Source organism: Cheilinus undulatus, linkage group 3 (assembly GCF_018320785.1).
Source record: "Cheilinus undulatus linkage group 3, ASM1832078v1, whole genome shotgun sequence".
Classification (NCBI taxonomy): domain Eukaryota; kingdom Metazoa; phylum Chordata; class Actinopteri; order Labriformes; family Labridae; genus Cheilinus; species Cheilinus undulatus.
Window position 1 is genome coordinate 16,260,262 of NC_054867.1, and position 15,233 is coordinate 16,275,494.

Below are 15,233 nucleotides of genomic sequence, written 5' to 3' on the forward strand. Positions count from 1 at the left end.
CGTGATGGTAACACGGAGTCCTCAGTAGGTGACACAGAAAGGAGGAACACAGCCTGGACAGTTTATTGTACAACTCTCATGACCTGATTAGGAACTGAACGCCCTACGATGTTGTAGCGCTTTGTTCAATATATCTATTAATACAAATATAAAATCAATAACAAAATTTACATCATCATCGTCTAAAAAGTCAGTTATTCGGGGATTTTAGCCGCACTCAAACAAAGTTACTGTAGACTGATCATACATTAGGTGAAAGACAATTTAAAAATCATAATAACATTTACATATGTTATTCGTCATAATGCAGGATGTCACCCAGGTCTTAAACATTTTGTTGCTTCTAATGGTTTAAAGGGGTACGACAAGAATGGCCAGAATGCCAGGCACCTTAAAGACAGGAACCCTATGCTCTCCCTACTGAGTGCCTACATTACAGGCCTAATGCACGACAACTTAAAGACACAGACGCACATACTATTGTTAAGTGTATTTCCAAAAAAAGGCAAACAGCAGAGTGTTCCCAGATCAACATAAGAATACAAATAGCTGATATATTCTTTTTAAAATATGTTTTATGAAAATGATATTTAAAATCAATCATGATTAGTGTTTTCTGTATTGAGTTTTCCCAGGCGTCATGAGAGTAAAGTACATATTCATTAGGCTGATGGCTGGTATTAGGAAAAAGTACATCTCAGTCAGGGATCATGGGCTTGAGAAAGGATACGAGTGATGAGGACTGGTTTCTGTCCACAAGAGGGCATTATAGTCCACGGCCACATTATACAACCCCCTGACCTCACAAAACCTCAAAGGTTAGCTCCCACTATACTCATACAATATAGCTCAGACTTACTGCTTTAAAGATGACTGTAATTCGACAGAACAAGAAAATAAAGATTTTTTAAACACTGTTAAACGATGTTTAAAACTTGACAACAGAAAGATGAGCATCCTTTGATGATTCTTCAAGATAAAGTTCTGATGTACCATTCCTTCGTTACAAAGTATGTTAATTTCTGTATAATTAATGTCAGAGTTGCTTCATTGATTCCTCAATGCAATTCTTTGAAACTGTATTAATAAAATATTGCTAATATAAATATGCAAAATCTTCACACAGCACTTGTTTAAAATAAACCTATCAAACATGTCCTTTTTGTTTTTACAAAATGCTTCAAATAGCCATTCAGCCAAAAAAGCAAAATATTTGTCACATTTACCAAACGAGGTTTATGATACACTACACAAAGATGCCATCAAATATTTAAGAAGACTTTAATTTATTAAACAACATGCAAACACACAACACAACGCAATACAAATAATAAAATACTCGAGTTCCTTTAAAATTCCTGGAATAAATAATCAGTGTAATATCATTAAGACATTCAATAAACTCAACTGCTGTTTCTCTCCTTATATCAACACCACCATTACTACAGTACAAGACTGTTTTTCTCTTCAATAGTATTGTTTATCTCACTGATGTTATAAACATCCGTTTCAGTTCCTGCTGTATGGATGCAATAACAAACACAAAATGTTACTGATTCAGCAGAGACGCAAGGTTACTTAGGGGCTGTTATGGGAACATTGTGTCCTCGTCCTTACAGACCTTTACGCCTGATGGTTTGTCTTTGAAAATGGCTTGGTCGGGTTCTGATATAAAAACATGTAGGAGTCACAAAGCAGCCTTTGCACTAATTCAGGAGCCTGTGTAGGGTTAGCTCGAGCCAGCTCTTCCTCTGGCATGGACAGGAAGTCACCCAGCTCTGGACAAGCCCGGATCTCTGGGATATTGTAGCCATGTTGATCATCCCCTATAAGGAAGAGTGACATTTAAATACATCATCTTGAGAGGAGGTAAAGACTGGTCACAGACGTCAAAATGTGGCTTTATCTAATACTGCCTTATCAGAAAAAAACTATCATAGGGAAATATTCTCAAGAATGAAAAACAAGTTGGAGTCTGCACAAACCTTAAGATATAATACGTTGTCATTAATTATCATTACCAACACTTATTTCTAATTCTTCAAAGCCTCTTATAACAGAACTCTTGTTCCAGCCAAGAAACAATTTATGCAATCAAATCATACAAAAATTTCTAGAATCTCTCACCACATCTATCTGCCATGCTGTCAAAGAAGAGCCATGAGTGAGGATCTGGGCCATATTTGACAAAGGACACATAGTGACTGGTATGAATACAGAGCACTGCAAACAGCTGCATCATGTGCCTGGGCACAGAAGCGTCCGCAGCAACATCTGCTGGAACTGCTAGAGCTTTCGGGGAGTGATCCAGCCGCAAGGGATGGGTGTGCACCTTTAAGAAACATAGTCATGTTTAAGTAAGAGTTATGTGAGTACAAGACTTAACATCTGAAAATGGCTATCTCGCTTACCTGTATGTTGCAGGTGGGGCAGTACTGTTTGATTCTCCCTGGCTGCAGTTTGCGATCTGGTAAACACTGAAGACACTCATACTCGGCCAGATTTCCACAGATGAAGCATTCCCTTGGGGCTGTCAGGGAAAGTAGAAAAAACTTCAGTACAAATAAGCACCTCAGAAACCCTGTCTTAAACAAGTATCCCATTTAAATGTATTATATTGTAAATCATTCGAGATTACGAGTGTTTCTCACAGTTGTAGAGAAGATCTGTGATGTCCAACTCAGTGGAGGGGATGATATGTGAAAACATCTTATACTTATTTCCGAACCTTGGCATTTGAACCATTAAACAGGACGGCATCTGAGGGAGCAATCAGAAAAGTACAATTAAAACTAAAGGAATTTAAAAAGGTAATTTGAGATTATTTTTCTGGTAGGAGGAGTGCACTCACCTCTTCAAACTTAAGGTCACCTGACATGCAGGATGCATCAAGAAGCTGTTGAACAGTGGGCAGCTGTCCCATCTGCTCTTTTTCCAGAAAGATCTGGAAGGTGTAGGCACCCTGAGATGTTTCACATCCTGATCTAAAATATAATTGAACTTCATTATCCAACTCTGCACCGTCAAAGAGGGATGAATGTTTAATACACACAGCTCAGGATCTTACTTGAGCTTGAGCAGAGGCTCCATACAAAGCACCTTCTGGAAAAGGACTGTGATGAACTCTTCTGGGTCTGCAATGAGGTAAAGTAATAAAAGTATAAAACATCATAAAAGTGCACTTTACTTTAGTGCTATGCCAATTACTTTCTGTGAAAAATATACTTTTAACAATTTAAGTTTCTGGTTATATACCTTTTTCATCTGTTTGGAAGGTGTCACAGCCAAGTTGTGTACGGAAATCCATCACATTTTGAGCAGGCACAAAACCTTGTCTGCAATATAAACATCAGGTATCAGTAAGCAAACACAAGGGTTTCAGAAATCTGAGTTCTTGCATACACAAAACAATAATGAGTTAAAAAAAATAACCAGCCTCTTATGCAACTAAGCATTTGCACAATTCCGTTTTGGCCTGGGTATATAAAATGCCCCATCACTGAATCAGGCATCACTTGTTTACCAGTTAAAATGATGTCAAATGCCCCAATATGAATATTTTGCAGGATAAAGGATAAGAAAAGATGTTTGAAGATGGTGCCTCTACCTGCGTAAACGGTTGACTATTTTCTTAAGAGTACAGGTTATGGGTTTCTCTGTGTCATCAGGCCTCCGGCAGATATCATCCAGGGTCACAGCAGAGCTGAACAAACTGGAGAGAAAACAAGACATTGTTTATTTGAACACTGATCTGACTGCAGTTCACAAATATCCTTCAGTTGTACACGATGTCCTATGAATTATATGACTTCAGATAATGAGAGATTGAATTAAATATGAGCTGAGAACTTGAGAATACATTGCCCTGAGGGCTGGTGAACGGGTTTTACCTGAAGAGTGTGGCATCAAGGTAACAGGAATTGATGTGTCCCTGAATCCCTTTCATTTTCCCCACTAATAATGTCAAAGCCTTGGATTCAGGGATAGGTGGTGCATCCTCCTCCGAGTCCTCAAAAGGAGGAACTGAAAAGGGCAAAAAAAAAAAGCCAAGTGAAACAGATGTTACCATTATATGACTTTTTAGTGCTGACCTTATTTTTCATGGCAGGAAGTGGCTGCAGCAGCCCCTATACCAGCTTAAAAACATCCATAACTGTGAATTATAAAAGATGTCCTTGATATAGGCTACTCTTCACCTACTCCAGTCTGTGACAGAGTGGTGTCGATTAAACCGATATGAAAGCATTATTAATAGCTGTTTGTGTTCAGTGGAGATTGATGGTTCAACACAATGCCAGGTTCCTTTAACCTGATTCAGTGAGGTTGTGTAATGATGCAACCACAAAGTTTTATGTAATAACATAACACTGGCACCCTGATCAACACTTTAGGCTTGTACAGAGTGTTGTTCAGTTTACAACGATTAGAAAAGATATTTATGAAGTATGTTTAGCTTTGCCAAGTACTTCAATCATCCTTATTTTACTAAGTAATGTAACAGTTAATAATCAGCCAAATCAATTGTTTTAAAATGTACATCTGAACTGCAAGTGTATGCATGGCCCACCAAAAAGGAGAAGTGTCTAACCTGGAGGTGTTTCAGTAGATTGTGGGACCTCATCTCCTGTTGACAAGCAGTCGAACCTGCTATCAGGGCTGCACTTTGTAGTAGGAACAAAGAGGGCCCGGTTACCTTTGCAGGTGAAATATCTCTGGCTTCCATACTTCCCATCAGAGCAGCCGCTGACCTCATAATCCTACAAAAATCAGACCAAACCAGTTATGACAAGTTTTGGAGGCATTACCATGAAAGAAAATTTAATTAACAAATTTTACTCACTCACCAGTTCAATACCAGCCCATTCAACGGCCTTCCCTGCAGGGACCCCCAACCACCGGACGACCCCATACACTATGACCCCTGTGTTGGAAGCCACCTCCACCATGGATCCAACCTCCAAAGGCACAGGACAAATGCTGGAGCGCTGGCTCTGAGTGACACTGGGCTCTGTTTGTCTCTCTCTCACTTGTCTTGCTCTTGATCCTATATTCGGCATGGAGTTGATACGAGTCACTGCTTTTCTGTTTAGAGCTGCAGAGAGGTGAGGGGGAGGGAAAGTTGATAGTTAGAAAGTCATATGACATTTTTTTGGGACTCATCACATGCTGCTTCATCATATTGACCTCAGGCATACACAACACATGTCTAAATATGAGGTATGCAGACAGCTCAGGGTTCACAATGTGCAAAACGCCAGACCATTTGATGGATCTACCCGTTTGCATTCCAGTGCAACAAGACTAGTTTTTCTAGTAGTGTGCTGGGACGCTTTTCTTCTGGGGTCACAAGGTTTTTCTTAACACTCCCAATGGCAACATTACAGTCACTGAACATATTGAGAGGATTTGAGATTTTTTAAGAGAATAAAACTTTACTTTTGTTGTTGTTTTTTTTTTTAAACAAGGATTTGCATGGGTAGAATGACTGGTTATCCACTACCTGGAAAATGCATCATTGTTTCAATTGCTAGGCCCCTCTTAGCTGGCACATCATTAGGGTCTTTAGGCAAGCTACTGATCCCCTTTTCCTCCTAAAGGCTGTGCCATTAATGTGTGAATGGGTGAATGCTGGCATGTAGTTAAAAGTGCCATAAGTCAGAAGACTGAGAGGAAACTATACAAAATACTCTATTTACTATTCCATAACCCCTTCTGAGCACCTGTTTGTTTATAAATGCCACATGTTTAACTCTAAAAAGTTAACTTACTCCCACACTGGCCATCTTTCCAACTCAGCCCTAGAGGAACCGAATAAGATGGGACAACCTGGACAATATCTGCTGCGCTGAAGAGGGGCAAAGGAGCAGGCTTTTTGGATGGCAAATTGCGATCACTGTCCTATAAAAAAGCAGAGAAAAAGACACAAGAATTTTATCTCGGATTACAGAAAATAGATAAACAATTGTGCGTGTGACCATGGTCTACGAATGACACCAAGAGTCACATATCTCTTTGTCAATCATGTGACTGATAACTTTCTTAAAAGAAACTGATGTTAGAGATGATACTGTCATCAATGCTATGTCGTTTTCTTAGATTTTATCTGCAATTGTTAGCTACAGAGAAGTCTTTTCATGTAAAGACTGTATTGTTTTGTAATCTAATATGCAGATCATTAAACTAAAAAAAAAAAAAACAAAAACAATGTAACCCACCACAAATTCCACCTCAAAGCCAAGCATCTGCAGGTCATCTTTGTTCTCCTTCCTCCCAATTTGCATCAGGTTCTTCACCAGTCCAGGCATGTGACCCTTCTTGTTCCTCACCACCACCAGATCATCCTGAGACAGTTCACAGATGGCTGAGAAAAGCTGGGGGTTACACAGCAGCTCCAGCCGTTTGCTTACAGTGGAAACAAAGAGCAGCAGCTGGGCCTGGTGGCGGGTCAGAGGGTATGTGTCCTCCCTCCTCACAATGCCTCCGCTCTTGGGACTCCCTGCGTTGCTGCCACTGCTGTACAGCAGCCCCATCAGCTCCCCTGGCTGTATCTCTGCCTCCACACGGCCGATACATCCACGGCAGAAGCCTTTCCTTGACTTCCCGCGTATCACAATGAAATACTTCTCCTTCACTGGGGATGTGGGCTCCATTGTATCCCTTTTGTTCCTCTAGTATGGGTTGTTTAAGCAGGTTTGGTGCTTATTCTGTGGAAGCAGCCTGTAGAAATACACCGAGAGTTGGATTTATTAGGGTATGTCAATAACCCAAAGCAGCCCATTGCTGGGGCCTCTTACAGCTGAGCATCAATATATCACCATATCTATTAGGGATGCACGATATTATTGATATGATATTGGTATCTGCAGACATTAGCTTAAAAAGTGAATTATCAAGTCTTTTTATATCCATTATCAATTCTTAAACTTTAAAGTGTGTTTTAAGGACTAAAATTTCTTCATTTGTTCATACTCAAACTTAAAAAAAAAAAAGTTTAAGGGACTGAAGTTTTAGGTCTAAACTACATTTGAATATTAGTATTGGTACCAGCTAAAATTATTGTCTAAATATCGGCACATCAGATATCGGCAAAAATCAGATATTGTGCATCCTCAATATCTATTAATAAATCAATTTTATCAGAGCTCAAACACAAAATAACTGCAGTCAATTAAGCCATTGTTTGCATTGTTTCTGAAATATAAAAAAACAGAATTTCTCACTTGGAGTCTACTGAAAATCTAGGTCAACAAGTGGTAAAAGGTTTCTTACATCTACAGTCAATGATATCATAATACCCATGACAATATTTCTTTCGCTGGTCATTAATTGAGCTTTATGACCTATATTTGATAACCAGTTGCTGAAACTTGGCGGAGCATTCATTCTTTTTGGACGCTTTAAGCACCTCTACCGTAAATCCTTGTATAGACACGCATGAAGCGGCGACTGGATCAGCCTTTTGTTTTAAAAACAATGTCTCACCTGACTGCAGTATATAACAGAGATAGGAACGAGCTTAAATGGCGATTGTTTTCACAATTCATCTGTTACCCCTGTGCAATCATTAGAAATCGTATAGCTGTCGTCTAAAAACAAAAAAGCTGCTCTTTATCGTTACTTTAGAACAAGTCGGTAAAGTCTTTGATGTATCACTTACTGTATTAATTTTTCAACGGCTGACTCCTCGACATGTTAGCCAACTTCTCCGGTGAGGCATTTATCGGTCCAAACAAAGGCAGGTAACTCCAAGCAGATAGGACAGTTGTCTTCTCCTCCACTTCTTCTGAATGGGTGGGATAACCTGCAGGTATTTAAATACTGACCTGAGTATGACCGACAACGCCCACATATCACTCAGTTTCTCCGCCTTGAAACGGCCTTGTGGAGGAGACATCTGCAAATTTGCACCATATCCTATCTTTGATTAGAAAGGGAGGATATTGTTGACGCCATATCTTACTGGAAGGCGGAGTAAATTTAGCCTGTAACAACAACTTGTCGTGATATTAGTGTATAGCAAATGTTGGGAGTGTGCTGTTGTTCTAAAGGAAGTTGATGTCAAAGTTTAACAGTTTGTTAGAAGGCAATGTATCACCTTGGTAAGGATATACACGGAGGCTAGCCTTGTAAGAATAATTTTATTGATAGCAGTGTTTGGCTTTTGGTGAAAATACACCGCGTTCCAAATCATCATGCAAATTGGATTTTAGTGTCGTAAACATTTAAATGTTTGTTTTCTTAATTAAACTCATGAATGGTTTTGTGTCTCAGGGCTCTTTGGATCACTGAAATCAATCTCAGACACCTGTGATAATTAGTTTGCCAGGTGAGCCCAATTAAAGAAAGATGTTCCACATTATTAAGCAGGCCACAGGTTTCAAGCAATATGGGAAACAAAAAGGATCTCTCTGCTGCTGCAAAGTGTCAAATAGTGCAATGCCCAGGACAAGAAATGAAAACAGTAGATGTTTCATTAAAATTAAGTGTGATCATCATACTGTAAAGAAATCTGTGGCTGATTCAGAGCACAGACAGGTTCGTGCAGATAAAGGCATAATGAGGAAGGTTTCTGCCAGACAAATTCGTCAGATTAAGAGAGCAGCTGCTAAAAGGCTATTACAAAGCAGCAAACAGGTATTTGAAGCTGCTGGTGCCTCTGGAGTCCCACAGAAAAGGTGTAGGATCTTCCAGAGGCTTGCAGTAGTGTTTTAACCTACTATTCAGCACCCTAACCAATGCTCACAAGCAGGAACAGTTGCAGTGGGCCCAGAAATTCTGGGCCCACTTCTGTAGCAAAATTATCTTGATGCGTGACAATGCACCATCTCATGCTGCAAAGAATACCTCTGTCATTGGCTGCTATGGGCATAAAAGGAGAGAAATTCATGGTGTGGCCCCATCCTCCCCTGACCTCAACCCTAATGAGAATGTTTGGAGCATCCTCAAGCTAAAGATCTGAGGGTGGAAGGCAGTTCACATCAAAACTGCAGCTCTGGGAGGATATTCTGACATCTTGCAAAGAAATTCCAGCAGAAACTCTCCAAAACTCACAAGTTCAATGGATGCAAGAATAGTGAAGGAGGGGTCCTATGTTAACATGTAACATGGCCTGTTAAGATGTCTGTGATTGAAATAGCTTTTGATTTCAGTAAATATGACCTCCTAATATTGCAAATTCAACAAATGACCATTTTCAGTTCTTTACAACCTATAAAATGTTCTTAAAACTCTGTTGTGCATAACACTCAACTGGACAAAAGTATGAAGTCTTAGCTGGTTCAGGTTTAAAGGTGGTAACAATAGAACAGAAAATGAGGATTTTACAGCTGTTTTAATGAGAGAAAAGACCAAACATTTTCAAACCGGACATTCCAAAATGATCAAAGTTGCTATACATTTTCATATATAGCAATGCTAATAATTGCCTGTAAAAAGATATTACAGCAAATACAGTGAACTACTGAGAACAATGGCAATTTTTAAATCACACAAACCCCATACCTGGATCTTTATCATGTTTTTGGACTGAAAATTGGACAGTATTGAGATGCTGGGGGGCTCTTTCTGATCAGCTGGACTGTTTTTTGATTGAATATTATGACCTGGAAAGTACCAGAGCTTATGGTGAAGTGTGCCAGGTTTGTTTTATAGCCTACAAAGTTATTAATTGTGACTGCTGTGGGGGTTTTTCATCCTGGAATGGTTAACATGGTCAGAATTTAAGAACCAGAGCTTTCTGGTGGTGTAAAACATGTGGTACACTTCTGAACTTTAATTTTGTAAATAACTGAATAGTTTAAAAAAATCTGCCAGCCCATCATTGGGCCCTCAGATTTTGAAGGAGTTGACCTTACGCCCTAGCAAGTGACTCTTACCCACTTATTCAGCTACTCTTTAGCATTAGATTTGTCATTTAGGTTAAAAAACAAAAGTCCAGTGATCTTAACTTCTCTTAGTATGTTTAGATTAAATCAAGGGCTCCTTTGCTGATTGGTCAGGCTTCATTTACATCTTGATTACCACCATGAGGGAGGTCATACTCTGATAATGTAATTATAACTGCAATGTTACTCATCAGAGTCAGCAAATAAAGGGTGTCAAGACACATTAGGCATATTGGCTAATGCCTATTGACTGTAGGCATTAACCAATGGCAAGAGTCCTAGATTTTGAGTGACATGTTTGTCTGCTCAACACATGTGACACGTCCTACCCTGGGTTGTCTTTGGTAAGAATGTCTGTTGGTATCTTTACTGCAAATCAGTTTTACGTAACAGCCCTCATTTTCCTTAGCACAGTAAGCATGCGCCCTCAACCAGCATGACCAGCCCTTGTTGTTTGTTAAAAATCCATGGTAAGACATCAGATTGGAGGTCAGGTATGGGGAGACTATTCCTTTAATCAGTTTTTAAGATCATTCATATGACTATACAATTTTGTATCGTCTTTGAGTAAAGTATCTGTTGGTGGGGGAGGAGGAGGGTTGTAAAGTATTGAAAAGAAGTAGTGATCTGCACTTTTCTTTCTTATTGGTAACAGAGTATTAAATCCTGAAGGACAACCAAACACAGAATAGACCTACAACAATTTATCCTTTATTGGTGCAGCCTTGAGAGTGTTTATGGAATAGTGAAAAAAAACTATGAGTTATCAGATAACCGAGGTAGCATTATAGCCATAATGATGTCTTTTTTTCTCATGATTTCACAGACCTCGGAGTTCGTCTTCACTATTTGAGTGCCATGGCCATCTCCCTGGAGCTGTGCACTCTCTCCTGGAAACTCAGCTGCTCAGGGAGAATGTGGACAGCAAGACACAACTTACATTAGAAAAATTCCCAATGTAACACCAAAGGTCAGTTGCTTTATACTGTCTCATACTTACAGTCAATAAGAGCTCTATCAGACTCAAGCTGGGAATTACGTCTCCTCGTGAAGGTTTCATTTTTCTCTTTAGGAAACATTATTGCACTGCTCATTACCTAAAAGGCACAGAACAATATAATTATGAAATTTCTTTTTAAAATGTACCACTGGATCACAGTCCAAACCGTATAAAGTGAAGTGATCAGACCTGAGTTATTATACTCAGACTCTGTTGTTCATTTCTGCTGCCAAACGCCATGTAGATCCCACATTTACTCCATGCTGGCACCACTATTGTTGGCGCAAGAGATGATGAGGTCCTTTTCCCTGGATGGAATCTGTTTCTCTAAGCACAAATTACATAAAGTGAGCCATAAAATCAAACAACTCTTTATAACTATTTTGTTTGGTTGATTTTTAATGTACTGCACCTGGTTAGTTAAGTGTTGACCTTGAGTTTTTCTTGGCCAGGAAAAGTTAAGGATGGCACTGTTAAGAATAATGCCAGACTGTGTCATAATTCTGCTTCCGAATGGCCTGCCCAAAGAACTGCAATTTCACAAAGACAGGAGATAAGAAAAAAGAATGCGAGTTTAACAAGCAGAACATACCATACATATCCACAGTTTACGTCAGATCGTCTTTGGTAACAGCACCACCTTGATACTGACACCATGAAGTCATCTGGTCCCATGACTACTACCTGTCCAGCCACCTGTGTCTGTAGAGAGTTGGCAGAATGTCATCTCTTACTTTAGCAGGAGCAAAGAGAAAGAAACAGGAGGTTCATTTAGGATGCTGGACATGGGGGTTTACTATCAGGCAGCGGTTGGCAATTGCCTGGTGCCTTGTGCTCTCAGGGGCCTCAAAATATAGTCATTATAAGTGTGTATTGAATATGAGATATACATCAAAAATTAGTTTAAAATAGGCCTATCAAATAATTAAATTATATTTTTTTATCCCAGAATTTCGGTACCACAGAAAAAAGAAATTTTTTATGGATTGAAAAGGAAACAAGGGATCACTAGGGGAAATGTTTGATAGCGCAAAGTGCAGATGACTTTGACTTGTCCACTGAGTTTTTTATTTAAATGAGACATTAAAGAGCAGTGTTGTACTTATTTTACATCACTGTAGCTGCAGGGAGACAATGGCTTAACCAAAGGGACCGTAAAACATGGGATTAATTGCAGTAAAAAAAATTTAAAAGCACTAATCATTAAACTTAATTGACCACATTTGATACATCAATGCTGTCTTTCCTACTTTAAACCATTAAGACATGTATTCTTATGTAAATAAGGGGCAAAAAAGGGAATAAGAAGTTAGCAAAATAGATTCTGATTATCTAAAAAGCCTTTAGGGAGGTCTACTGGCCTTCAGCAGAGTCCAAGCCTCTCAAAAAAGCTGCTAAAAACTGCCATTTATTTTTCATATAAGAGACAGGGATAAAATAGTTTGATGCAAATTTGAGTCATGGTCCTTCTCTAAGAAGGGATGAAGTTGTGTTGGGTATTTGGGTATTTATATTTCAGATTTGGGTATGTCGTAGTTTTCTGGCTTGGCTACCTGTAATTTACTATGATTGCATTTAGCGAAATGTGGAAGGGCCTCAGAACTATTCAAACCACCTGATGTAATGATGACCAAGTCAGGTGTTTTGTGACAGAGTTTGCTGTCAGTCTAGACTCAAGATTAAATACCTTGATACAAAAATATGATGATAATGACTTATCAGATAAAGCTACTAAGTGAACCAAGAGGTTAAAGTCTAAACTTATGTTATGAAACAAGTAGTCAGTGGTTAATAGTCTTGTTCAGGTCATGTAAATTGAGGTATTTTGGGAATATTGTGGCTTTAGTCGTTTTTATGAACTGCTCCATACAACAGATAAATCACACAAGGGTCTTTTGCTATTTCTGCGGTCACTGATCAGTTTTAACTGACATGCTAATGTCTGAATACCAGTAATGAAGTTTTATTTTGTGCCCTGTTTATTTTGTTTGGTAAGCTTTGAACATGATCGGCCATTCAGAGGGAAATCAAGTTTTCTGAAATTTTCAGCCTTATTAATTTGATTGTTCGGGGATAACAACAAATATCTGCTTCCTACCCTTCTAATATCAGTATTTGGTGATTTTATTTGTCAAAAATGAACATTAGCTGATTTTCCCTTTGAGACAAAAAAAACAAGACATCTAGAGATATGCTCACAATAGAATTACTTCCTCCTTTTTGATTTGTTGTAATAATTTCAAATAATCACTGAAAGTGTCATCATTAATCAGGAACATAAATACTCCATTTATGAATAAGAGCAGCTAAGACTGGCTTTTGTCAGAGCTGTTTTCACAACACTGATATTGAGAGATCAATATTCTTAGAAGTGGAAACCATTTTGATGAGACACTGAGATGAAAAACATTGTAATACTGAAGTGTCATAACAAAGTACCTCAGCATTCCAGTGATGTTCTTGACTTTCAGTGGTATTGTTCTCATTGTGATGGTATCCCTGCAAAAGGCTGAGATCTGAAATCAATGCTGCACCAGGAGGAACTTGAATAATGGAGTCTGAGAAAACAGTGAAGATGAAGGTATTACTTACAAGCACAAACACAATGTGCCCTGAAAGTCATCTATGAAAAAGTTAAGTTACCATTTAACAGAGTCTCCACTGGCTGCTCCACCTGTACAGTGTAGCTACTGGTGTCCTCTCTGCTGAGGACCCCTCCATTAGCTCGCACCTTTGGGAGAAAACACAGAAAACCTGAATTATAGTGGAATCATTGTTGATGTTAAAGCAAGATCTTTTTTTAAAAACCCCACCATAACGCAAAAGCATGACACCAGCAATGTTAAATGCATTGGCATCATTCACCTCCTCCTCTATTTCCTGTGAGAAGTTTCCATCATAGAAGTCCAACAGAGGAGCCTGCAGGACTCCAACCAGACCAGGGATCCTCAATAATGAGCCAGATTGCAGAGCCAAGCCATTTGGAAAGAAAATATCCTGGAAATGTTTTGAAAGCTTTTTGCCTTTTACCTGTTCTATTGCCTCAGCTGTAGGAAACCACAAATGTTTCACTTCCTAGTGCATCATCCTCAGATAGCATCATCAGGTGGTAAGAGGTTAAAATGCTTATAGGACAAGTTTGACTCACCAAGACTGTGAGACACATTGAAACCTTCTTCGGCAACAGTGGCTGGTCTGGAGACCACATCCTCCCATGACAGACTGCAGAGGTTTCACAGTATGAGTTTGACTTAAAGGTTTACAAAAACATGTAATCATTTGATAGGTTTAATGTTGTTTTTATTTTTCACCTCCCATACAGGCTGTGAGCTTGATGCAACCCTCTGAGCATTCCTGGCACTCCCACTTCTAGACCTGCCTAACCAGATAGCATAATAATAGCAATGGCCTATCAACATGAATCATTATAAGCCCATTTAACTTACCTTAAGATGGGGGAAATCTAGCAGCATTTCTTCTTTAAGTCTTTTTGGTTCAGTGGTCTGATAATCTATCACCCTGGTTTTGTTCTTTTGGATGTCATGAACCAGCATCACACCACCTCTGCAAAGAGTAGCAAGCAATGGATTGATTCATAATCAGACAGTTTATGTAGATTTAACAATAATATACCAACATGTCTGTGACCTACCCACCAACACCTGACACATGGGGATACACAACACTCAAACACAGGGTAGCAGCGATGGCAGCGTCCACACTGGATCCATGGTCATGAAGAACTCTCTGACCCAGTGCAGTACAGAGCTTGTGATCTGACACTAACACGCCTTTCACAGGCACCTGATGAGTGACGGTAGTTAGGATAGATAATGCAGTTGTGGTACTGTTAGAATGTGTTATATGGCATTACATACCAAACTTTGCCCTGGGTAAATATGCATAATCAAAGCAATGGTCATTCCAAAAGCAAAGGTGATGGATCCAGCATAGACGGGCATGAGTGAGGCCTTACTGCAGCAGTCCTCATGGGTCTCTTTGAGGTTAGACAAGCTTTGGTCTGGGGATTCTTGGCTACCTGAGACCAGCTGTTTAAGAGACACCTCCTTTGGAAGGTTGCTGACATCTTCTGCAGCAGCAAGACAAACATTTCAATTGTAGCGACATCTCATTATGTCATCTTGTTACCCGTTTACATTCAATCTGTATCCACTCACTATAATTTTGTGAAGCAGCAAAACTTTTGTAACTGCATGGTATCTGCTGGTTAAGCTTTGATTCAGCAGCAGCCTCCATCTTTCCTGTATTCTGTCCTTAGAAAGGCTCCTCGTTACAAAGAAATAACGTCCCTCAGCTGAACATTTAATCAAACACAGCAGTTGCTGTTA

General features: G+C 39.3%; 2 protein-coding genes across 8 annotated transcripts; both read right to left on the minus strand.

Moving 5' to 3' along the window:
• Window positions 1-1,267: 1,267 nt before the first annotated feature.
• On the minus strand, window positions 1,268-8,212 carry cyldb (cylindromatosis (turban tumor syndrome), b). Its single transcript, XM_041817140.1, has 15 exons — window positions 8,096-8,212; window positions 7,658-7,801; window positions 6,216-6,717; window positions 5,769-5,898; window positions 4,845-5,092; window positions 4,589-4,757; window positions 3,891-4,023; window positions 3,608-3,712; window positions 3,256-3,335; window positions 3,068-3,134; window positions 2,852-2,984; window positions 2,652-2,760; window positions 2,412-2,530; window positions 2,128-2,332; window positions 1,268-1,826 (listed from the first exon to the last, which is right to left on the minus strand). The coding sequence occupies exons 3-15, from the start codon at window positions 6,648-6,650 to the stop codon at window positions 1,624-1,626; spliced, it is 2,136 nt and encodes a 711-aa protein (XP_041673074.1). The 5' UTR covers window positions 6,651-6,717; window positions 7,658-7,801; window positions 8,096-8,212; the 3' UTR covers window positions 1,268-1,623.
• Window positions 8,213-10,579: 2,367 nt separating this feature from the next.
• LOC121507102 (glutathione hydrolase 7-like) lies at window positions 10,580-15,164 on the minus strand. Of its 7 annotated transcripts, none has more exons than XM_041783259.1 (14): window positions 15,063-15,164; window positions 14,763-14,974; window positions 14,537-14,688; window positions 14,331-14,448; window positions 14,196-14,253; window positions 14,033-14,106; window positions 13,750-13,881; window positions 13,528-13,615; window positions 13,324-13,442; window positions 11,477-11,586; window positions 11,297-11,354; window positions 11,074-11,211; window positions 10,885-10,981; window positions 10,580-10,786 (listed from the first exon to the last, which is right to left on the minus strand). In XM_041783259.1, the coding sequence occupies exons 1-14, from the start codon at window positions 15,139-15,141 to the stop codon at window positions 10,641-10,643; spliced, it is 1,581 nt and encodes a 526-aa protein (XP_041639193.1). In that variant the 5' UTR covers window positions 15,142-15,164; the 3' UTR covers window positions 10,580-10,640. The 7 variants fall into 7 exon arrangements, 4 of the variants coding, with proteins under 4 accessions (XP_041639193.1, XP_041639192.1, XP_041639194.1 ...); XM_041783258.1 differs by having other exon boundaries at window positions 13,750-13,931; window positions 14,196-14,263; XM_041783260.1 differs by lacking the exon at window positions 13,750-13,881.
• Window positions 15,165-15,233: the final 69 nt, after the last annotated feature.

Excerpts from the sequence above, each read along its gene's own strand:
- cyldb (XM_041817140.1), bottom strand. The coding sequence starts at position 6,650 with ATGGAGCCCACATCCCCAGTGAAGGAGAAGTATTTCATTGTGATACGC. Across the intron at positions 5,899-6,215 it reads GCTTTGAGGTGGAATTTGTG|GACAGTGATCGCAATTTGCC; the intron begins GTGGGTTACATT and ends GCTTTTTTATAG. Across the intron at positions 3,336-3,607 it reads ATAGTCAACCGTTTACGCAG|ACAAGGTTTTGTGCCTGCTC; the intron begins GTAGAGGCACCA and ends TTTATATTGCAG.
- LOC121507102 (XM_041783258.1), bottom strand. The coding sequence starts at position 15,141 with ATGGAGGCTGCTGCTGAATCAAAGCTTAACCAGCAGATACCATGCAGT. Across the intron at positions 14,689-14,762 it reads TTTACCCAGGGCAAAGTTTG|GTGCCTGTGAAAGGCGTGTT; the intron begins GTATGTAATGCC and ends GTCACTCATCAG. Across the intron at positions 11,355-11,476 it reads GTAAACTGTGGATATGTATG|TGCCATCCTTAACTTTTCCT; the intron begins GTATGTTCTGCT and ends TATTCTTAACAG.